This window comes from Cryptotermes secundus, unplaced genomic scaffold (genome assembly GCF_002891405.2).
Source record: "Cryptotermes secundus unplaced genomic scaffold, Csec_1.0 scaffold1755, whole genome shotgun sequence".
Taxonomy (NCBI): Eukaryota; Metazoa; Arthropoda; class Insecta; order Blattodea; family Kalotermitidae; genus Cryptotermes; species Cryptotermes secundus.
The window spans coordinates 185959-212215 of record NW_019731237.1 but is presented as its reverse complement, the minus strand read 5'-3'; the positions used below and the strand labels follow the sequence as shown (position 1 = coordinate 212215).

General features: G+C 39.5%; 1 protein-coding gene across 1 annotated transcript in view; it reads right to left on the bottom strand.

The window, feature by feature from the left end:
- Positions 1-25932, bottom strand: part of LOC111866642 (eukaryotic translation initiation factor 6) — a 53939-nt gene extending 28007 nt beyond the window's left edge. Inside the window, exons 1-3 of the mRNA XM_023855781.2 lie at positions 25656-25932; positions 17218-17303; positions 6242-6417 (exon numbers count right to left, since the gene is read on the bottom strand). Coding sequence (XP_023711549.1) covers positions 6242-6417; positions 17218-17303; positions 25656-25762 — 369 coding nt within the window. The 5' untranslated portion in view covers positions 25763-25932. The remainder of the gene's footprint in view (positions 1-6241; positions 6418-17217; positions 17304-25655) is intronic.
- Between the last annotated feature and the right edge of the window lie 325 nt (positions 25933-26257).

The following is a 26257-nucleotide window of genomic DNA, read 5'->3' as shown; positions in this document are numbered from 1 at the left end:
ACTGTAAACGTGTAGACCACTGAAGACAGAGTGAACTGATTTGCGCATAGGGTTATAAATCGTGAAACCCCGCAACAGTGTTAACAGATTAATGCGATTAGGGTTATAAAGTGTGAAACCCCGCAACTGTGTGATAATTAAGTGTAGCCGTTATTTGTAGATTGTTAAATAAACCAATTAACCATCTCTACGGCGTCTTCAGTAACATAAACACGTTACACTGGTGTCAGAAGTGGGATCAGTAACGTAAACACGTTACAATATACAGAATTTGGTCAATCAACCTTCTGTAAGAATGAGGTTAGAAGATCATTTTAAAGTATATCTCAGGGAAATAGCTTTTGAGGATGTAAAGAGAGTGGAACTGGCTCAGGATCATGACCAATAGCAGACTTTTGTATCAGTAGTTTTAAACGTTTTATCATCAGTTATTAGTAGAGTGACCAGCTACAAAATCAATTTTGGAAAAGATTAATGAAGGTACATTTTACTTCATCAGGCTCTGAATTAAAATACACCTTAAACCATGGGTGTTTCAGTTACACAAGTCTTAAATTATGAAACATTACCATAAAATTCACCATAAGACCACAAATTCATCCTTACATATAAATATTACCTTTTTAAGCACAAAATACAAAAAAAAAACAATTTCAGCCAAAAATAATTTTTGTATAGGAGGTGATTATTTGATAAGAAATTCAGACTGCATATGAAAACGTTAGAGATGCACAGATAGTGTGACACTACAGGAGTTTAGTTAGTTTGGTGACACAGGTCGTTGATTCATTAGTTCGAGTGTTTGTCCACTGCTTGTGTGGTGAGATTGTGGGTCAAGATTGTTGGCAGTAAGCTGTGGTCGCATCGGTTGTAGCTGAACAGTGAAGAGTGGAGTCTGCAACACTGGATTACTATTTATATTCATTGTTGATAGTGGTTCTATGACAACTGGTGTTAGAAGTGGGATCAGTTCGGATTAATCGGATAAAATTTAAAAGAATGGACTCACACACGTGACCGGCAAGATCAAACTTGAAACATGAAAACAACCAATAACATGAGAAATGGAGTCACAACAAATGATGGAACTCCTGCTGGCTATGCGAGAAGAGAGAAGCAACCAGGCCAAGGCAGAGACCAGACATGAACAAGTGATGGCTGCCTGGAAAGCCTGGAAGGAAAAGACAAAAGCCAAACACGAAAAAATGCAAATCGGACAGAATCCCGAAATGGAAGTAAAGACAACGGCCTGCCAAGAGATGGAGGCATGTCACGATGAGAGAAAGCCGACCTCGCTGGGCAAGAAACATGAGGTGGCAGAACAACGAGAGGTCCCCGCAGAAGATGCCGAAGTAATGCTGGTCGGAGAACCGAAGAAGAAAAGGTGTTGGGACCGAAAACTGGCCATGGAGCGCCGCCACCAGAAAGCAAAGGATTCGATGTAGGAAATTGTGGACTCCAGAAGATATTGGCCATCGCTCACAGAAGAACAACACGCCGTGCGAAGGTGGCACAAAAACACAAACTGACAACGCAACACGCAACAGTGGCAGGATGCAAGAGAGACATCGTGAAGGAGGATCTTACTCAAGGAGCTGGTGGACCCCAGAGGAAGCGACTGCTCATTGCCGACAAGATAACCCGCTGTGCAAGTGTGACACAGCGCAAAGAAAACTCCATCAGAAGGAACCGCACCAGGGATGAAGTGATGTTAGGAACCTCGAAAGGATGGACGCTCGGAAGAGACAATGGGTGCAACCGCAATGCGACAAGAGAAACAAGGATCGAGCCCTACAGAAAAATGACCGGACATGAGATCGCGAAGCAAATTACCAAATTTCCTGTACCACCACAAAACATCAAATATTGGACACTGTTGAGGGGTCAACGCCCTCCAAAGCGGAAGAAAATGAAACGGCCCGCATGGGAGGAACCAGTAGTAGAAACACCGGCCTCCCTAGCAACAATGAATGAGGAAAGAATGAAAGCGAGGAATGAATGTGAGACAATTTGACCAAAAAATCCTGGACCATGGAAGTGCTTGGGACAAGCACCACTGAAGAGAGGGGTGGATGCGGTAGGATGTACAGTGCAAAAAGACGCGAGAGAACAGCATGACCAAATGCAGACATTGCCAGCAGAACACTTCAGAAATGGAAGAGAGGAAGAACCTTTAGGCTGTTCAGGGACAAACAACCTTTAGAAGGGAGCAAGGTCACATGTTTAGAATACAGAAGAGTCACTACCATGGAAACGCTAGAAGAGACCGTTGCATAGGAAGTAACAATAGCGGTACTGTAATCCCAACAGTCGGCCGTTGCATAGGATTTGCAGAATCAACAAAAGAGCGTTTCCCTGGTGATAAATAACAGAAGGTTCACTGCGAAGTAATGACCGCAGATATATAACAAGGAAGTGCATTTGCCAAGAGTCTTGGTACAGCCGCCGCTGAAGACAGTTGGGATCCAGCCACGGTCAGGGACAGCTGGAAGATAGCCACTGCAGAATACAGGTGAAGTGATAACAGTTGTACAGTGTGTAAGACTTGAGTGTCCAATAAGTTTCGCTAAATCCGAGACCCGCCTAAAGTTATTTGTCGCGTGACATACACAACACATGACAATATGAAGCTTGTCACCAGGTATCCTAGGTGCATGCTTCATCATGTACAGCATGACTTTGTATCCCAACACATCTGTCCAAGCAGCAGGGGAGTGTGCGTTGAAATGAAACAGTTTAGCAAACATTGGAGGATTTGAAGGTTTATTAGAATGACAGCTGTACAGTTTCAGCAGTATCAGTTCTAAACACTCACTCCTGTATCTCCTTTACAATCCAGAGGGAGGAAGCCACATGTTAGTCAGTTATAAAGACAAAAATAACACCGTCTAATGTGATTTTTGTCTTTGTAATTGTTAATGTGATGGACCAGAATGAAACAAATCAAATTAGTCAGTTATATTATGTAGTATAATGTCCCATTCTGCCTAGAGCCTTGGCCAGTCACATGAGGTACAGAGTATAGAGTTCAGTCCAACTCACTCTCAGGCACATCTTACGACTGACTGCCTTGCTACACAGTTCATAGCTAGAGTGGCAGGGTCTATACATAGAGCCCTGACTCCAATCATCTAAGTACAGGTCTCCTTAAAATGTTATACCCAAATAATAAATATTGAACTGACACACATAAACGTGCCCATTATAAATTGAACATATCCCACACATGCCATGGATATAACATAGTAGTAGAATGTTTTTCCTATCTTATTATAGACAGTCCAATGTATTACCCTTATTTAAACTGTGTGGAAAGAGGCCAAGTTCGGGTTTACACAGTACACCCAAAAGAGCATGGAAAGGAACTGTTCGATGTGAAACATGAAAAAACAAAACTGTGAACAAAAGATGTTCCACAGGAATGTGTCCTCATTATAACATGGGATCAACAGAAAAACAGGGTATTATAGAAATTCACGATATAGGCCCATTTACAATAATACATTTCTTGAATTTGATTTATCTCATTCTGGTTCATCACACTAACAATATTATAAAAGATAAAACAATTCTGTCCAGTGTGACTGCTAAGTTTTTACTACTTCAATTCTTAACACCCTTACATGTTTCGGTCCCTATAGACCATCATCAGAGGGACATCGATACCCTTTGGAAACCACTATTACAATGGGTGTTCTGAATGTTAAAATATATACACATACAATGTTTGTAATGCACAATATATACAAAATCCAAAGTTTTCACAACTACAGCAGTTGTCTTGGTATATTAAAGTTTTTTAAAACTTTATTTAAGTTCAAATTTATAAACCAAATAGGGACACGAACCTATTTGGTTTATAAATTTTAACTTAACACTTGAAGGACCGGTCACATGATAGTGTGACGTACTGCACTATGGAGGACATCCCCTCCCCTGCCAGTGGTGACATAACAACATCGAGCACTGTCGCTGCTAGGGTAACAGGCAAGTCAACACTCTGCCCCCTCCCCCGCGGTGACACGGCAGCGCTTCCCACTGTGACGTAACAGGCAGCAACACCTGTAAACACGGCGACTAGGCAACAAGGAAGCGAGGCGTTTTCCCGTTGTCTGGCTGAGGGTTTATAAGAGAACTACACTGCCTAAGGAGTGAGTTAAAATGTAGCAGCCACTGAAGACACTTGAAATATAGCAGCAGTCACAGAAAGAAGACCCGAACGCATGGTTAGAAGACCTTATGTGATTGCGTGCGATTACTGAGAAGTCAGCAAGTGAAGACTTATTGTGTAACTTCAAGATTGTGTGCTGTAGTACAGTCATATTGGGAGTGTGTAATTAAGAGAGACTTGTATAGCTCCCAAGTTATAAATACATGAAGACTACTGAAGACAGAGTGACTAGATTATTGTGTAGGGTTGTAAAGTGTGTAAACTCGTTAACAGTGTTATAATTAATTGTAGCCAAGACTTGTAGGTTGTTAAATAAACCAATTAACAATTCAAACGGTGTCTTCAGTGGCAAAAAAACGTTACAACATAATGCTTTTCACTTTTAAATGTGGCGGACCGGTCACATGATATCATGATTTTAGGACATGTTAGGTTGCAACACACTATACCTTGCTTAGTATTCAGTAAGATGACCTCACTGTTATCTTAACCCATTCCAAAGGAACTGTCAGTCTTCAAGCTGTATGTAACAGCCAGTAAGTTAGTAGTTAAATATGGATCAAGGACGAATTCTTCTCCGATGAGCTGGCTTACGTGCCTTGTGAGACGCATAGTGATGGTGACTTAGACAGTGGCAGTGACAGGGGACAACAAAGAATTGTGGCCACAGAGAGTCAAAGAGACAGTAGCTTCAACGAAAATGCGGGTTGTAAGATTGGGGGGACAGCAAAAAATCTAAAAAAATTACAAAAATCTAAAACCTGATACAAAATTGAAATTCAAAGCATTTCTGATGACTGTGGCAAAGGCCTGGGCTACAGACCAGATGGTGGTGGCAGAACCAGAGTCAGACACAGACTTAGTGCTACCAGGCCCATCAACTCCCACCCCACCCAGGCCTCATGTATATGTCACAGGGCGACTCTCGGGTGATATATGGAAACATACCCTCGTGAAAATTGTGAAGAGTGAACATTCCAAGGGGAAGCATCCTTCTAAGCAATGCCATGTTTGCCAGTTCACAAAAAAAAGGAGTATGATTGTCTATATTGCAAGTTCTGTGTAATGTCACTTCACAAAGGGGAATGTTTCCAGAAATATCACTCTCTCAAGCACTTCTAGGAGCATTGGTTGTCCAAAAATTTTAGTTCATAAAATTAATTAGGAAACTTTAATTGTTTCTTGCATCCTGTTGTGTATTTAATCAATAGTAGAGTCAATTTTACTGACCACACAACATATTTTTATAATAATAATAATAATAATATATTGTGTGGTCAGTAAAATTGACTCTAATATTGATTAAATACACAACAGGGTGTAATAATAATAAAAATATGTTGTGTGGTCCGTAAAATTGACTCTAATATTAATTAGGAAATTTTAGAACAGTGCACAAGTTAGGATAGTAGGTTTAATAACGCCAGTCCCCAGGGTGATTTAAATATTTAAATCGCCAGTACGCGATGTGTTAAATAACAAAAGTTTTAAAAAACTTTAATACACCAAGACAACTGCTGTAGTTGTGAAAACTTTGGATTTTGTATATATTGTGCATTACAAACACTGTATGTGTATATATTTTAACACTCAGAACACCCATTGTAGTAGTGGTTTCCAAAGGGTATCGATGTCCCTCTGATGATGGTCTACAGGGACCGAAACATGTAAGGGTGTTAAGAATTGAAGTAGCAAAAACTTCAACAGTCACACTGGATGGAATTGTTTTATCTTTTATAATTCATTTCTTCTTTAACATAGGTTGATCATGTCTAAGCCAATTCACCCATCTTTATTAACCAAAAAAGGATTTTTGTAAGCACAGAAATAAACCTTCAGGTTTCATAAAGGGAGATGGATTTCTTCATTCTTTGATTGACTATTACTTTCTCAAGGACTCTGCTCCATGGGAGTTAGTTCACCAGTTTAACTATTAACCAAAAATGAATTGTCATGATACAGAATTATTAAGCCACAAAGAATGGATTCTGGGTTACGATCCTTCATTTATTTATATCAATAAGTACAAAGAGATTCTGTCACAAAAATGTGCAGAATGTAGCATCTTACCCTGTCCAAGTCAGGATGCACAAGTGCGACATAGTCATTGCAAGCCACCACATTCCCCAGTGCTGACAACCGCTCCTCAACACGCTGCACACAAACTGTGTCTGGCAAAGAGTTCCTCAAGTGCTGCAGCTCTGTGTCTGTGGTGGAGTTGGGAACTAGAAGTCCATTCTTATTTCCTGTCAAAATAAATCTGAATTTTAACACCTTTGTTGACATTGAAGATACCAGTGTCCACTGTAGAAAATCTGCCCTCCATCACAGTTGTCACAAGTGTCCACTCTTATATGCTTATGTTCCACCGCATTCGACTCTTGTGTGTCCAACAGTCTAGGACATCTCTTATGCTTATCTGGCTGTTACAGCCTGCAGACATCTCAATCAAGCAGTGTTTTCTGTGAGCTGCTTCCTATTTGAGCAGCAAAAATGGCATAATCATCAGAAGAATGCCTTTATTATATAACTATTATCCATGCTGATCCGGTTTTGAATACCAACACAACAAATGTGAATATTCAGTCACAGCCTTAACAATTCAGTCTCTCCTTTACTGACATATATATTTACGATTTTACAGTAAAGTCACAACAAAATTGTTTCCATTAGGTTTTTATTCCAAATTATTTGACAGAAATACAGATAATCAAACATAAGTTTTCACATAGGTATCATTGCTAGTTATCTCCAAACACACATTTTAAAAATATCTACTTCATTCATATTTCAAAAACAATGTGTCTGTCTACTAGTAATGAATACAACTTAACAGTCCAAGTAATAGTGTGGATGAACAACATAATCTTCACAATAAATGGTTACTTCCTAAATCTAATTTTTCCCCAGTTTTTCTTCAATCTCTTTGTTTTAACACACTTTACAATACTCTCTTCCAGGCCCACTGGATCATTCTGTATTCCTATAATAATGGGAACTCACACTGTCTTCTTTCACTGGTGTTCCCTTCAACATTTCCATGGCTCAGCAGCCCCAGGACAATTTTGTTCCTCAACTTTGTAATTCAATTATCTCCACTTCTTACTTACTTGTAAATGATGTGTGCAATGGCCACAGCTGTGTCTAGGACTATTTCCACTGCTAGCTCTACCACTTGACCATCAAAGGCTTCTTGAATAATTATACATCTGATCTCATAAATCAATTGATGATTTGCCAGAACGGTAGTCAACAAGAGCTTGTAGTCTGACTACTGTATCACTGCACCTGGTGACTAAAGACAGTTTAATTTGAATGGCAAGTGCTGTGGAATGTGACACCTCCTTTGTCATTCCACTTCAGTACCGTAATTCCCCTACCGTTTTCCATTGCTACCAAATCACCCATTTTCAATTCATATTGATTTTGTTTCTTGTTGGTATGTGGTGAGCCAAGATGTGTATTGCACGTAGTATGCCAAGGTGATGTGTGCCATGATCCAGAAGTTTGCTGGCAAGTTCCACATTTGTGTAATAACTGTAACTACTGTCCTTCCATATGTGAGTAGGGAATCTCAAAGTTTCAATACCACGCTTATATGGACAGATGCTCCAGCATTTGTCTTCCTGCCAATGTACACTCAAATTTCATGTGTAACCCCTGCCTGTGGAAAGTTTTAACATCTTAATTTAATATTTATATGCTTCAAAAGGAAAGCACTGTTTCATCAGTAACCGCCCTGAGATGGGCAAACTTTTCTTGAAATGCTGGGTTACATATAATAATTAGCTGTTGAATTTTGTGCAACCTGTCATTTGGTAGACATTTTTCACTACTGGAAATGTTTACATTTAAATTTACATTTATGTTCACTTTCACCTCATGGATCCAATCATCTCCTGGTAGGACTGGTTATAAAACATGTCACATATTATAAATTCATGATGACTACACATCATTTGTTCTTTGTCCAATAAAATATATAATCAGGCCTCTCACAGATAGCTCAAGTTGTCAGGACAACACACATTGGTCGTGGAAAAACCACTGTCAAATTCATACCTTGCCATTCCACACACTGGCAAACAGCATCATCCAAACAGTTACATCACAAAATATTAAAATTCATAACAAAAACAGACATCACAGACTACTACACTTACAACAAGCAAGTCTCAACAATATATAATTCACGCACACAGATCATTTATTAACTCTTAACTTTTGAGCACCTTGCATGCTCGACAAATTTATCAATAGAGTAAAATACGTTACTTTGCAAATAATTTCATAAAACAAGCCTAAATTGCTTTTTATAATTTTTGAAAACAGAGATATTTGGCGGCAGTGTTAAATAGCTTGATGAGTGAATAATCTCTGATAGGATTATAAATGTGTTGAAGGTATGTGAAGGTGGTCATTCCTTCTGATACCAATGAGAGCAAATATATACATGGGATTGGTAGTATGTCAAGCTATTTAAATAGATCTCTACATGTATGAGTTGGGCCCACTCCCATCATTATTCTTATTATTTTCTTTTGTATAACAAAGACCTTATGACTGTCTGATGTATTTCCCCAATATATTATTCCATATTTCCCCAATGAGTGATAATACACATAATGTACTGATTTAAGACTATTTATATTTAATACTAGCTGTACCCGGCCACGCGTTGCTGTGGCAGATTGAGTGAATTCAAAAATTGTGTTGGATAATTAACCGCTTCATCTGCTTCCACAACAGTGTCGACGGAGTTGTATGCGACTGCCTTGCATTGAATGTTAGACTGAATGATATTGTTAAGTTCATAGACGTCTTTGTTCTTGGTCGCAAGAATAGCTCGTTCACTCAGGCAACTGTGATTCTCATAATTGGTTTCAACATTGGGAAATACTTTTTCAACCAATTCTTCCTTTGATGTCACTAAATTGCAGAAGTTATGAGGCAATGAAATTCGTCCTGAGGTCAGATCAACCGGCACCTTTCCATTCCCAATTTCCATGCGTTGCTGTGGCAGATCGAGTGAACTCAAAAATTCTGTTGGATAATTAACAGCCTCATCTGCTTCCACAACAGTGTCGACGGAGTTGTATGTGACTGCCTTGCATTGAATGTTAGACTGAATGATATTGTTAAGTTCATAGACGTCTTTGTTCTTGGTCGCAAGAATAGCTCGTTCACTCAGGCAACTGTGATTCTCATAATTGGTTTCAACATTGGGAAATACTTTTTCAACCAATTCTTCCTTTGACATCACTAAATTGCAGAAGTTATGAGGCAATGAAATTCGTCCTGATGTCAGATCAACCGGCACCTTTCCGTTCCAAATTTCCAGCAATTGTTGCGAGAATATCTCAGCTGATGGATCGTTTTGCAGCTGGACATGCATATTTGTAGTTAATTTTAACGTCTTTACCTGTCGCCACAAAGTAGAGTATTTCAGGCAAGCATTTATTTTGTCCGCTGGTGTCAACCGAGGAATTGCAGGTAATGTTTGCCTGAAATCTCCTGCAAGCAATATTAATGCATTCCCAAATGGTCTGATGTTTCCACACAAATCTTGCAATGATCAATGAAGAGCCTCGAGCGATTTTTTGTGCGTCATTGTGCATTCATCCCAAACAATAAGTTTGCATTTCTACAATACCTTTCCCATGCCTGATCCTTTGGAAATGTTGCACGTGGGATTTTCAATGAATTGCATGTTCAATGGCAATTTCAAAGCGGAATGAGCAGTTCTTCCACCTGCTATTAATGTCACAGCTATTCCGGACGATGCAAGAGCTAAGGCTATGTCATTTTGGGATCGAATTGTTGCCAGAATCAATCTAATTAGCAACGTTTTACCAGTTCCTCTTGGGGCATCTAAGAAGAAGATTTCTGCAAGCCCATTATTGACAGTTTTCATGATTTGATCGTATATGCCTTTTTGCTCAAGCGTTAGCTTAGAATATTTGATTGCACATATGACAAAAGATCACGACGTAATTCTACATGGAACGAAGCAACAGCAGATCGATTCAGTGATGGCATTCCCAATTGATTGAGAACTTTGTTCGCGATTTCTAAGCACAAATCCTCAATCATTATCAATGCCTCGTTGTAGATTTCTGCTGTGAAATCCATGTTCATATTGGAATTATCCTTGCGCATTCAAAGGAAAATATTTTCAGCCATATGCTGCTTTGTTGATTCCGCAATTCCTACGCAATGACCCATTGTTATTGCATTGTCACTGTGGGAACGCTCCGTGTATTTGTCATAACCATGGAGATTCGATACAGTATCGCTATTGTTACTTCCTATGCAATGGTCTGTTCTAGCATTTCCATAGGGGTCACTCTTCTGAATTCCAAATTCCAATTCCGGTTTTCAAAAGACGCATGTTTTACCTGTCACAAGTGTGACATCTAAATAATGGGTACATAAAAACATGCGCGTGTCTGAATGCAACGTTGTGTCAAAATTTCAAAGCAATCAGTGAAGAACTTTTGGAGATCTTCGAGGGCTAACAAACCAACATTTACGTTTTTATTTATATAGATATAGGATAATTTTCACATTAGAAAACAAACTGCGCTCACATTTCCACACTTTTACTCCAGGCAATTGGAGCCACTTTCTTGTTTATATGAGCTTTGCTCCAGTAATCTGCAACAGTAAGGAATTGCATCAAGTCATGCATGCAAGGAGTCCTGAAAATGTTCTCAGCTCTTCTTTTGTACTTGGTTGCAACAAATGCAGTCAAGAATTTGGTGTGACATCTGACCCATCTAGCAACTTCTGAGTGGCATAGATGTTCATTTGATCCATCGTTCTATCTTCTATTTATTACAGCAGAAGCAGAACTGGGTATTCAGAAGTAACAATGTGCATAACAATGGATGTATTTACTACTTATTTTTATAAGAAAAATACAAGATAACAGAAATATACATATAACAAACACCTACCTCAATACACTACATGGCACAAAAACCAGACTTCTGACACACAAATAAAATAAAACAAAACAATTTTGTCTCTGGTCCTGACTTCACTAAGAATTAATTGTAACAAGACTGATGGCTTGTGATAAAATTCATATCGTGGTCTCACTGTTACAATAAGCAGGTTCACTTTATAAAAATCATGGTCAACTGCAGCTAGTATTGCTGAAATTACAGTAAAAAGAAGCAAAGTCCAAAAACTTGGATTTACACTATGTTGATAAGTTGTGCTCAGGCTACATTGGTCACTGATGTCCACTTTAATAAAAAAATACCCCTATCATACGATTACTGATATTTTGTAAAATGTGACACACAACAATTATTTACAGTTCCTCTAAAATGAAATGTCGGTTTTGGCTTAAGAAGAAACAATTTTTAAATTCAGTGTGGCCGTCAATGTTTTAAATACGTCCACTTCTTAAAACTAGGTGCTATTTCTGCTTGTATAAACATGTTATAACCCAGGGAGCTGAATCTTTCTTGAGACAAAAACAGCTGCTCAACCACTCAAGAAATTCAGAGTAGTTCATGGAATCTAAAGGTTCATAACTATTTTCACAAGAGCCTGCCACTGGTCTCTGGTTATGAGATGTCAACATAATGTGACATTTAGTAACAGTTCACAATCCCATGTGCAACATTAATGTTCTATAAAACTTATTAAAAGCTATTAACTTCCAAAGTTTTATCCCACATGTTTCAACAATGTGGTCATTATCAGGAAACTGCTGCCTTCTGCATCACTGCTTTGGTTGCTAACACACAGTCCCCTCAATGTACATGTGTCTTCGAGGTGGTGGGTTGTATTCCTTCAGGTTGTGTTATGGTGCATGTCTTGTTTCCAAATGCACTCCACTTCTAAAATGCATACATGTCTACGAGAGAACAAAAATCTTGGTCATGGATTTCCACGAGACTTGATGCCAAGAATGCCTGTGCTGGCGAGTACCAGCAGCAATTTAACTCACTGACCGATCTAGTCAGTCATGTCTTGAGTTGAATTATTCACAGCCAGTATCTAGCAACAACTAGTGAGTAAACAGTAGTTGTAGTGACCTACATAGTGTGTTAAGTCAGTGAGACTTAGAGTATAAGCATTCAATAAATCCAATTATCAACCTAAAATCAATATCTAGTCACTAATACATAACAACTGGCATCAAAAATGAGATTGGTCGGACTTGCTGTATCTGAACCAACATGATAGTTCACTATGGCAGACATGGACAATCTAATAGCTGCAATAAAGGAGCTGCAGGCCAGTCAACAAATGGTAATGGCCAATGCTAAGGCCACAAGGGCCAGTCAAGAAAAGGTGAAGACAAATCAAGTAGATATTAGATCCTTGATAGACATGAACCAAGAAGTGATGGAGGCCATTCAAGAAAAGATTAGAGGCCAACCAACAGAAAATGGACGTCGTTCAAGATGAGGCCAAAAAAAATGACAGCCATAGTAATGTCCAGCCAAGGAACGGGGGGAGCACAACAAGCTCCATTAGGTCTGAACTGGAAGAGAACAAGAGAAATTGAGTGGATGACATCCTGTTATCTGTCAACCAATGGGTATGGGGCCTGCGTGAGAAACTCAAACCAAAGATTAAAAAAAAAAAAAACGCAGCTTCTTTTACAAGCAGTAACAAAGGACCTTAATGAGGACCTCAACCTCAGGATCCTAGAGACTTGAACAGACATGCAAGCAATGAAGATCCTAGACAAAACCATGTAGCATGGACTAAAGACCAGGCTAGCAGAAGTCAAAAGTCCAAGCTGAGTTTGGATCTTCCAGGGGACCAGGAACTGGTGTGGATGTGATGCAGTCACATAAATTTGATTGACTGACATCATGAACTATGTTCCAACACTGTCTGAGGCTGTGATGGAGCACCACTATTGTACGAGGGGCGTTCAAGTTCTAAGGTCTATGATTTTTTTTCTCAGGACTGGGAGGAGATAGACACATGCGGTTTAGTTTAAAATATGTGTGCACTCTTTGTGAATGCGTGACAGAGATGGCAGCACTGTATGGCACACAGAACTCTAGTGGTGGCGGAGAGGGTGAGGAGTGTTTTTGATACTTATAATGACGACGTTTTCGTTACAAGAACAGCGAGTAATCATTCGTTTTCTCCACTTGCGTGGTGCGACACCCATTGAAATTCATCGCCAGTTGAGTGAGACCTGTGGTGATGGTGTCATGAATGTGAAAAATGTGTATTCATGGGTGCGACAGTTCAAAGAAGGCCAAACGTCGTGTGACAACGAACCAAAACAATCTTGACCTCACACCAGCCGGTCTTGACAACATGGTCGAGCGAGTTGAGAAAGTTGCTTTGGAGGATCGCCGATTGAGTGTCGAAAACATCGCCTCCAAAGTTGGCATTTCCGTGTGATCTGTGCACAAAATCCTGCATGAAGACCTGTGAATGCAGAAAGTGTCCTCCAGGTGGGTACCACGAATGCTGGCGGATGACCACAAGGCTGCGCACATGGCAATTTGCCAGGCGATGTTGACACGTGATGAAGACATGAATGGGACTTTCTTTTCATCAACTGTGACAATGGATCAGACATGGATGCCATTTTTCAATCCTGAAACGAAGCTATTGCATGAGCAATTTTCCAGTGGTCAAAACAGACTCCTACAGAAGCGTTCGCAGCGGCAATGGAATCATGGCGTCGATGTTGTGAAAAATGTGTACGGCTGCAGGGAGATTACGTTGAAATGTGACAGAAGTTTCAAATTTTTTGTATGATTATTGTGTGAGAAAAAAAAAACGGAGACCTTAGAACTTGAACGCACAACGTATGACCCATGAGAAAGTCACATGCCTGATCACTGCATTGACTGAGCCTGGTTCCCACATTCTATATGGTCTCCCCCAGAAAAACGTAAAAGATGTACTGGCCAAACTCCATGGTGGACCGTGAGGACACATGGGTGTCAACAAGAGGATGGCAAAGATCAGGCAAAGGCTGCACCATATCTCAAGCGGTTAGTCACTGGCTTCCCACCATGACAGCCTGGGTTCGATCCCAAGTGTGGTAAAGTGAGATTTGTGGTGGAAAAAGTGGCGCTGGGGCAGGTTTTATCCGAGTACTTCGGTTTCTGCTGCCAATCTTCATTCCACCAAGTTCTCCATCATCATAATCACCTGGGACAGGCTACAATAGGCCAACCAGTGGCCGCTGTGCTGAGTGGATCAAGTTGGACTCACGCCCCACTAAGCGAATTAAAAAAAAAATCAGGCAAAAGTACAATTGACTCCAGGCAAGAAATAATGTTAACAAGAGATCCTACACTGCAACACCTGCACAGCCAGTTGTGGTCTGCAAATCAACGTTCAGGCCTCATGCACCAGTACAACCTTGGGGCACCATATGAGAGGACAACCATCAACTTAGCAGGCCCCTTCCCTCAGATTGACCAAAGGAAGCGATACCTCATGACTGCAATGGGCTACTTCATCAAGTGGCCAGAGGTCTACACCATCCCCAAACAACATGCATCAAGTGTGGCGGACACCCTGGTGAACTTCTGCCACTTTAGATAACCACATGAGCTAAACAGTGACCAGGGCAATGACTTCAAGTTCTGCCTTATGCAGGGAGTGCTACAATGCCTTAGGCATGAACAAAACATGCACCACACCCTTGTACCAGAAGTCTATGGGCATGGAGTGGCAGTATGTTAAAACAGTTAATGAACACCTGCGAAAAGTCGTGTCACACCAGAGGGACTGGAACACAAGGTTGTCCATCTTCCTCCTTGCCTACAGGGCATCCACTCATGACCCAACAGACCAAAACCCAGTTACCCTAATGTTCGGGAGAGAACTCTGTCTGCCCTGTGACCTACTATTCCATGCTCCCCACAAACAAGGAATGACAAACCACTGACCATGTGGCACTGTATGCTTGACAAATTTTTTGACATGGCAAAGTATATTACTCTAATTCTATTATTATTACTGACTTCATGTACTTTCATTACCAACCACTGGTCTGAAAACGTCTTCTCTAACTGCTTCGGCACTGACATCTCGTACAAAATTTTAATGTGATACTTAAGGAATTGCTTGAGTACATGCTCCAGTTCCTCGCAGGAGCTGTCCTTTGTATTGTAACGTTCATGTCTCACTGTCAGCAGCCACATTTTGTCCGCTTGTTCTTTCCTTTTATTCCCCCTTGCTACTACTTCATACACCAATGCTCTGTCCTCTTCTTGCATCTTGCACCATTCACAGCTTGCTCTACTCCATGTCTCTCTCTCTCTCTCTCACAATATTCACTCACCTCCATAACTTCACTCAAGACTGTCCACACTGCGCTCTCACAACTATGTTTCATAGCCAGTCACTCCAGAAGTTCCTGGAACCATCCAGAAAGGGGCAAGCCTTGATGTTTCCTGAAGAAAGACAGGTATGCACAGGTCCCCCCCCATGTAACAGTACCATCAATTTCATCATCTGTTGGGGCATACATATTAAGAACAATGATATCACACCAGCAATCTCTTAGCATTATAAATGGCATTCTACCACAAACTCCAACCTCTTAAGTGCCGATGATTCCCTTATGTACACAAAATCTTGTCCCTAAGACATGATCATCATGCCCATTTCCATATAAAAATGTATAATCGTCTGCTGGATCAGCACCACATGTGTCCATGTCCCATCCAACCTCCTGTACTCCATCAAATTCCAACTTATTCTTTACCAACTCCAGCCAATGGATGTGCCATATAGAAACCCCTTGCATTTCACATGCAAATTCCATGTCAATTTTCCTTTGCTTACATCATTCCAAATAATGTGTCTAACTCCAATCCACGGCCATCTGTAACATTTCATAACAAGGTTTTTCTTGGGAAGTAGCCATTAGCCCCATACCAATACCCAAGGGGAAAGACCACCCTGTCTGCTGTCTGCAGCTACTTATTAAATACTCTTCCATATCTTGAGGCCATTTCCTTCGTCCACATCCTCAGGACACATCATGCCCTGGTGACAAGGGACCCAGTTCATAATCTGACTGGATTTGTACCAGATGGCCAGGATCAATTCTTGGTAAGGGCACTGGAATTTTTCTCTTCAGCATCTGGCCCATCCTTGGGTCCACATGGACTCCTATACAATGGGTACCTGGGCCCTTGCCCTGAAGTACAGTCAGCCAGTACGTAAAGGTAACCACTTGCTTGCATCTAAGAATGCCCAAAGCTTTACTTAATATTTGTTCTGCTATAGGTCATGGTATTTTTAACTTGACATAAGATACTAACAAAAACTCCGTGATTTTAGTCCGCAAGTGAACTATACTGACCGAGCGACCGCTGCTTGTCGGTGAGGTTTAGTGATAACTTTTGCGGATAGAGGGTGTCTCGTGGTCAGCGCAACGAATCCCCACGGCCGTTAATTTCGGTTTTCTAGACAGGAGTTGCTATTTCTTTTAAATAGCTCCTCAATTATCATCAAGAAGCTGAGTGCACCCCGTTCCAGACCCACTACTTCTCAGAAAAAATCTGGTAGCTCCGGGAATCGAAGCCTGACCTCTGGATCTGTAGCCAGGAATGCTGACCACTAGACCACAGAGGTGGTCCAACATAAGATAAATGAATGCAAATCTCAGAAAATAAAGTGCAAAGAAAAATACTGGTACATAGAAAAAAATGATATAATCAAGCAAATTACATATTGAGGAACTCCATGGATTGATTTTTTCTAATACTGTCAGGGTACTTAAACTGCAAAGGACACACAGTTCAGATGTAAAAACATTAAACACAGAATTCTAGTAAAGAATCTCTCACACATTGAAATACTACTTCAGGGACATGACGATAGCATTAAAACGAATCTCCATAAAATAAGGTTTGATATGGCTCAAAGTGGGTTAGAATTTGGTTCAATGGTAGGATTAGGTATTATTGTTTTAATATTAAGCACTTACACTACAACCAACATGCCCCTTTACTGTATATTACACAAATAATGTGTAATGTCTACTTCAGTCAAATTTTAAACAGTGTTGAGGTCCACACACTTACCAACACACATTCGCCCAATTATTCGACAGCCAGCAACTGATGCATGTATCACAGGAATTGTGTCAGCGAGTTCTGCTTCAAATACACTGTAAAGAAAGAAATTCACACAACTCCATTTACGACTCTCCATGGTTCCAAAGGTGGGGTTTTCTTTTCTTTGAGTGCTTTTTGCTTTTTGGATAAACAGAAATATTCCCTGCACACTGGACACTCGCTGTCTGAGTTTTGTACTTTTCATGGCTTCTTTTTGCACCTAATAGTCTGGGGTTAATTTCATGCTGCTATCACCCACTGAGGTTTACATACTTTTCTTGTACTGCATCAAATCTGCTTCAGTTCCTAGTAATTACAACTAGTTCTACCTAATGAGTCCCAGAGAGTAGATACCTTCTCCAACCACCTGAAGACAGTCATGAAGCCAACCATCAAAACGTTAAGCTGTTTCATGAACATATGAACAGTGTTCAAAGATAAAGCTTCTGACTTGTGTCCATGTCAGTAAACAAATACCCCTCTTCCCCTGGATTGCCATCTGTCTATATCTAAGTGGAAGGTCATGGGTTCAAGTCCCAATGACGTGGATTTTTTTTCAATTTACCTAATCCTTCCAGCTGCATTATGGCCCTTGGGTCAACTCAGCCTCTAACAGAAATGAGTACCACGAATCTCCCTGGGGGGTAAAGGGCAGTCTTACGGTCATATGTAGGCTGGCTGTCTAGAGAATTTGGGAGCCTCAACCACTCACAGCCCTATGGGCCTCCACGGCCTCTTACAGGGATAACTTTACCTATATCTAAGCATAACCAACAATGTAGTAAAGAACTGGACGTTAAAGCTGAAACCTTCTATTATAAGTTAAATGTCTCGAATCCCAATCAGTTTACCACTTTCCTGATTTGAGGCAATTATGTTCCTCCTCAGTCTCATCATGCAAAAGCCAGAGTAGTATCCCGAAATTGGGACTCACTGCTTCTGTCTAATTCCTACTCACCACTGATGAGTATGTTTCATTCCATCCTGTCTGGAACTCTATAACCTATGCAGCTGAAAAGGTCATTAAATGACAAAAAAATAATCAATCATTACAGAGAAGGGATCTCGCTTTATGATGGCAGAATCACCCATAAAAGGAAGACAAAAAAGAATGCATAGCCTCTAACTACTATTAGTTGCCTTTTCCTTTACTGTGATGGTACAGGCAGAAATCAACTCGCTTCTGAACCTAAATAAAGTCCTTTTAAAAATCAATCCTGTAACAGGTCAAAGTTGCAAAGAAATTAATAAAATTACAGTACATTATTTGTTGTACTGATCAAACCTGCGAAGTATGTTGTAGGCTTTGAGAGATTTTCTTTTTTAAATCTTTCGGAACAAATAATAACTCCATAGTTTGTCTTTTGTGCAATGGTGGATTTTTGTTACAAAAAAATGTATACCCAGGTAAATGAATAAAATGCCCCCTTCAAGAACTGTTTTCCTTCTTATTTAATAAACTTTCCCCAGCATACTGCAGGTACATATTCTTACTGTGCATGGGCCAGGATAACTCAGTCAGTGTAGCAATTAGTCTATAGGTAGGATAACCTAGCATTCAGGGTTCAGTTCCTCTTAGAGGTAAGATTTTTCTCCTCTCCACAGCATCCAGACTGGGGCCAACCTAACTTCCTATGCAGTGTAGGGGCTGTTTCCCCAAGGGTAAAGCAGCAGGGTTATGAATCTGACCACCTTTCTGTTTCAAGTTTCCTATTGTGAATCCAACAAATAACCCTTATGTATATTATTAATTTTACCCACATACAGCAAAGATATTAGCAAAAAGAAGAATTGAAAGGAAAATAGAGGATATACTTGGAGATGATTAGTTTGGATTTAGAAGAGGAAAAGGAACCAGGGATGCAATAGGGATGATGAGAATTATAGCAGAACGAACTTTGGAGATAGATGAAGAACTGCGTGCTTGCTTTATAGACTGGCAGAAGGCATTTGACCGTGTAAATTGGACCAAATTAATGCAGATCCTAAAGGAAACAGGTATCAAATGGCATGAAATAAGATTGATTAGTAAATTGTACATGGATCAGAAAGTCAGAGTGCGACTGGACAGAGGGGAGACAAGAAGTGTGCAGATTGGAAGAGGAGTTCAACAAGGATGCTGTTTATCACCAATTCTGTTCAACTTGTACAGCGAATGCCTTATCAAGGAATCTCTGGATGGGCTCCGAGACTTCAAATTAGGAGGGCAAATTATTCAAACTGTGAAATATGCAGATGACCTTGTGTTAATGGCTAAGGAAGAAACTGTGCTACAGGGCATGATTGATAGACTAATTGAAATTGGAAGGTGCTATGGCATGGAAATGAATGTGGAGAAAACAAAAGTAATGAAAATTTCGAGACAACCAACCCCAGTCACAATAAAGATAGACCAAAAACAACTGGAGAATGTGAAATGTTTTAAATATTTTGGTAGCTTGTTAACAGATGATGGAAGGTGTACTAGTGAAATTAAATCCAGGATTGCCATGGCAAAAGCTGCATTTAGCAAGAAGAAGAATCTTTTTACCAGCAAATTGGACTTAAATTTGAGGAAGAAACTAGTGAAATGCTACATTTGGAGCATAGCTCTGTATGGGGCTGAAACATGGACACTTAGGGCAGTAGATCAGAAACATCTGGAAAGTTTCGAAATGTGGTGTTGGAGAAGGATGGAGAAGATCAGTTGGACCGATTATGTGAGAAATGAAGAAGTGTTAATTAGAGTCAGTGAGCAGAGGAATATCCTACACGAAATAAGAAAACGGAAGGCTAATTGGATTGGTCATGTTTTACACAGAAACTGCCTTCTAAAAGAAGTTATAGAAGGAAATACAGAGGGGCGGATAGAAGTGACCAGAAGACGAAGAAGAAGACATAAGAAGATGCTGGATGACCTTGGGGACAGAACAGGATATTCTCATTTGAAGGAGAAAGGTCTAGATCGCATTAAGTGGAGGAACTGTTTTGGAAGAGACAGTGGACCTGTTGTCTTGACAGATTACAGATGAATGAATGATTGTGTATGGTAGCCAAGGGTGTTAAAGTATCATGCAAGTATTGTTGGAGAGATTCTGAATGGACTTTGAATCTCCATCACAAACTTTATTTTTTGGTGGGAGGGGCATTCACCTAAATCTAATGCCAAGATTAATGATGTGTGGAGCTCATATCTTCAATCCCCATATACTATATAAGTGTGGTGCTTAATTAAACATTGAGGACAATTTTACCTTTTGCGTTTACATGAGTTCTTAATTTGGTATTCCTTCTTTAAAATTTTAGCTACTACATATTCACAAGACACAATATCCCAAGCAAAGAGGTACTCCAAGTTATAGTAATATATGGAACAGTTACTGTCTCACATTCCATAACAACTTATGCTTGTGAGGTCAATTCTTTGTCCACTCATTATTTCATGACAATGCCAGTGCTCACTCAGTGGCACCTCATCACTGAACTGCAAACTAACTTACTACTCTAACTCCCTGACTCACTAAGAAAGCACACTGCCTAACTCATTGCTGATTGATTTGTTTCATTCTCGTCCATCATGCTAACAAATTACAAAGACAAAACAACTCCATCCAGTGTGACTATTGAAGTTTTTACTACTTGAAAACTTAACACCCTTACATGTTTCGGTCCCTATAGACCATCATCAGAGGGACATCGATACTTTTTGGAAACTACTATCACAATGGGTGTTTTGAGTGTTGAAATACATATACATACAATGTTTGTAATGCACAATATATACAAAATCCTTTTCCACAACTACAGCAGTTTTCTTGGTATATTAAAGTTTTTAAAACTTTGTTATTTAAGTTAAAATTTATAAACCAAGTAGTTTCGTGTCCCTTCCCCTTTTGTCTTTCTTGATTGGGGCTGAACTTGTGCTGCCTGTCTATGTTGAGAAGGAGATTCTTGGTATCATCCTATTTGTTCGTGGCATGCTGTGTTGTTTTTACACAGCACACCATGAACAAACACAGTGTGGCCAATTATGAAACAAAAATTATTTTAACAATGCAAAAACAAGTTGCCTGAAAACTGTGCAACAGCGTACCTTATGACAAGAACGAGGTAACTGCATATGAAGGAGAAGTGTGTCTCTCAAATGAAATTTTGATATGGGAACTCCAGCAGATGTTTCAAAATTTGGAAACTGTTAAACAACAAATTATAGATTTATACCCAAATGCGGATTGGAGCAGGCCAGTTCACCAAACCCTATAAAACAGAGTTAGCTGCTACTGTAAATTGTATGAAGAGAAACAAACGGCTAAATCTGTTCAAATGACACAGACAAATATTTTTCTAGAAAGTAGATATCCATTTTTCACTCATTTTGTAGCTCATTTCTTTAATAAATGGCATTTTGGCTTACTTGCTTTACATTATTCTTTATATTTCTATGTACACAGTTAAAACTTATTTCAAGGCCAAAATTAAGTCTTCTGATGAATGTTCCAAGATATCATAGACAAATTACAATTTTTCACACTTGTTTTTAACTTATATCATGAATTACATGAATATATATACAGGTTTACTTATATGTAGTTAAAAATAAACTTCATAAAACATACCAAACCTCAGTTACTTGAAAGTTGTAGAAAGACAGCTATATTTACACTAAGATATTAAACTTGATAGATTACAACATGATGCTCTTATCAAGATGATATCACCAAGGTTGTTTGTACAGAATTACAAATATGAAATATTTGGGCAGGATGTAATAAGTGGAGCTTAATTTGGCATAACAACAGGCTAGTCTAACAACAGCATAGCAGCAGGAAGGGCACTCTGGTGACAATTTTTACCTCTAATCTGGTAATCACAGTGACTCCACATATTGTTTCCCAAATCAATATGTCTGTGATAGCAGATTAAGAAATTACAAATTATGATTATAGTGTTTTCTCACTGATCTATATGAGCTCCCTGCAATTCAAACTATCCCCTTCCTTCCAGCTTTCAGTTCTATTGTGTTCCGAATAAAACGTTCCCTTGGGCTTGTCAAACATCACTTTACCACTGATGGTTTAGTTCTGAACATCTTTTTGACGGGAGGATGTCAAATGTTTCCATTCCACATTCTGGTGCTCCTTTTCTGGAGCATAATGGTGGATCCACACCTCATCGAAGTGTCCCCTTCATCACAACAGCAGTTCAATATGTCTTGGCAGATTGTCAAATGGTTGTGCTTGTGCTATCCTGTGAGTTGTTTTGGAACCCATCTTGCACAAACTTTATGAAACAAAGTTTGTTTTGGAAGCGCATCCTGATCATTCTTCATCTGTGACACTTGTGTGATCATTCTTGAACATGTTATCCACTTGTATGCATTTTGCTGTGGAAAGCAGTTTCCATATTGTGCCAACGGTCTGCAAGAGACGTCTGCCCTTACTACACCTTCAGCCAACAAAAATCATGTCACTGCACAATACTCTTCTGTGGCGCATAATCAAGCAAAGTGACAATCGATCTTAGGTCCACCAACACTACAACTGGTTGGTCTGATCTGAAAGCATTTCAGCCATGTAGGGACCTCATATTTCTACCTGTGCACCAAACATGTGCAGGCAACACAACAAGCTTTAAGAGAAATCACTGGGAAAAATGACACTCTCTCTCTCAAGGGAGTGAGTGAGTGAGTGAGTGAGTGAGTGAGTGAGCGAGCATGCATGTGTGCATGCTTGGGTGGAAGGGTGGGTGAGTGAGCGAACATGCCTGTGTTTAAAATCATAATTTCAAATTTTAACTTCACCTAGTGCTAGCAGCTGCTTTGGTTTTCTCTAGTTTTGGTGTAAAGCCAGGCTGACTCCCATTATTATGTGTATCATTATTTTACATCTGCAATCAACCTGTATGTGATGAATGCTTGCAGCACATAACTGGTGAAATGGATTTGTACAAGTTTTGAACAGTGTCTATCAGAATTTTATACCATTCTCTTGAAGAACATCTTCAAGATGCTTTAGAGATGTTGGAGTTAGAAATTATTACAGAATTATACCCAATTATTCTCTGACCACTAACTGCACACTATGCATCCAATTTCCTGTCATGAAGTGCTGCTTCACATGTTCCGTGGGGATTTTCGATTTCCCAAAGGTAGGTGTCCTGGGTGTTCACAAAACTATTAAAATAAAACCAAAGCTTCATTGTTCATGAGAAAAGTGTTGAATTAACAATTCTGTTGTGGAAGAATTGCATCATTCAACAAAAATACATATATCTCCAGGAAAGGACCACACTGACACTTTGTAATGATGAAACCTAAGAGCTCTGAGGTCTCTTAAAATGGAACTTTTCAATATGCTAATTTCTTGTCCAAGCAGACTGATCAACTCATTTCCATTCTTAGTCAAATGTCCGCAAGTCTCTGTTCTCTGACAGCATGCTTAGGGCATCATTTCTTTTCATCAAGAACAGAATCTGTTTCTTTCCACTTGTTTACCTTTTTTATGGTTGTACAGCCTCTTGACAGCAATGTCAAAATGTATGTACACATGGCTTGTAGAACTTCTTCTCTGAAAGAAACAACTTTACAGGAAATACACATTCCGCTGTGTACCTAACCATCCTTAAATCATGTCCACTGACTATTATAAATTCCTTTTAGTGAGGAGACCTGTGTCAAGCAGCACTCTCAGCACAAAGACAGCCTTCATTATGAAACCATGAGTTATGTTCTAAACATCATCCGCACTTACATCCCAATTTATGTACACTGCTCCATGGCTAATGCATTCACACAGGCCAGGAAAAACTGCACTCCAAGTACCATTAAGTGCAGGTCACCTAGGTTTGCACCTCCCTGTACAATTCAAATCACTATGTACATTCTAACATAATTCATATCAGACAATTTTCTGTATCTTATGATCACTGGAGTAGTAAGTCTTGATACAGTCACAGAATATTCCTGCGACACAAGCTTCGGTATTTGGTCTTTCATACTTCATATGTAACATTACATAGCTTCATTAATGAAGGGTGAGAAGATTTTCATTATTTTGCTAGATACTTTATCACATCTTTTTACGAAATCTTACTGGCTTTGATGTTCAATGCACTAGTGCTCCTGTAACCGAAACAAAATAGCCATAATATTTTCAATATATAGCTGATAAGAAGTTTCTCATAACTCTTTTTTCTTTCTAACCTCATGTATTTTTTAACCATAATTATCAATTCTGCAGAAAATACATGTGTTCCATTAAGATTATCATTTTTATACATAACATGTCATAAAAGATACTCAGAAATCATTCCTAATGTTCTAACACCTCCCTCAACTCAAACGTGGTGGACCAAAGCCACCATTAAAAATTACGTTGTGATGGTGGTCAAATATAATGAACAGAAAGTAGTATAATTTTCACAAAAGCACCTATTCAGGATGAAATTCTACAAATTCTGGCTTTGTACATACCTATCCTTTGGAGATAAAAATCACTGAAATTACTATACTGCACACACTCAGAAAACATTACTTAACATTGATATAACACACACCATGGTCCTAGCTCACTACTGATTTAGCACTTAGAGATAATGAATTTAAAGTACTATACATGTTTCATTATCTTTTGCTGTTTTTAATACTTCAGACTATCACTTACAGTGAAAAATCCAAAACAAACTGTATTCACAATCTCCATTTAAGATGCCACAGAGAACTCAATCAGTATAGTGGCTACGCAATAGGCTGGATGACCAAGGAACGAGGATCTGATTCCAGCAGAAAAAAGCAGTTTCCCCTTCACCACTGCATCTACACCAGCTATGGGATCCACATAACCTCCTGTCCAAAGGGAACCTGGAGACTTTCACCCAACAGTAAAGGGGCCAAAATTCAAAGATAACCACCCACTTCCACTTAAGAATGTGGAATTCTTCCTTCACTCCCCTTGCATCTTCATAGCATTTAATTAAGTACAGCAATTAAATTTAAAGAATCCAGAAAAAAAGTGCTACATTGGTAACAGATGAACATTACTGTCTTCTGAGATATGACTCCGTCAAGTCTGGTGAAGAAGTACCAACGTTTTGTTAAGCCTACAGCCTAGATCTTCGGGGCATATGGCAGGTTTCACCAAATCAATTGTACCTATCTACTGAACTAAATGGTGTCGCATCCCATGGTGTCACCACAATGACTGAATGTCATTGCGGTGAAAACCTCGTATTTCACATGGCAATGGTTCATTTCCACTGGAATGAAGCAGTTAATAATTTGGGACTGCCTGTTACAAAATGTCAGTATCATCAACCAGATTCTGGAATAATTCTAATTGTTTTAACACAGGTGGAAAACAAAATCATGGTATTCATACACCCCTCAATCTCAATCATCCATTAATCTCGCACTTTCTGCACACACAAACCTGTAAAAGTTCTCGGATCCCCCGATTGCAACAAGGCAATAAGAATTCGTTAACTTGGAAAAAACTCCAACTTCATTATTATTTTCAAATTGTACACGAATCGCCATAACTAAAACAAGAATGTTCCCAATTCCAGGAAATATATATTCAATCCGGTTCGTAACAAGAAATTCAGCGATCCACGTGAAAATTTAAAACAGTTCTTACGCAAACGCTTATACCTTCACACAGCGCTCGACACACACATATATTGATATTGTGATATTGCACAACTTGCGAAACCGGAGACAAAGTCACGGATTAAAGTCCACACCAAGTAAGCTTGATACCGCAACGCAACCGCGATATCGGAGAAGTGTAGGGCTGGGCGCCCACCAAGGAATCTGAAACCGCAACGCAACTGCGATTTACGGGAAGTATCACAGATTACAAGCAGGCAACTGGTTTCAAAATTAGCAGGCGCAAACTGAGGAAACTTAACGTTCGATTAATTGCTCACAACACCGCAAGTAGGTGTGTTTGCCCGCCAATTTCGTGTACTTCTCTTCTGCAATGTCAGATAATAAAATTGTTACTGTAATGATAAGGGGGTGGTTCAGACG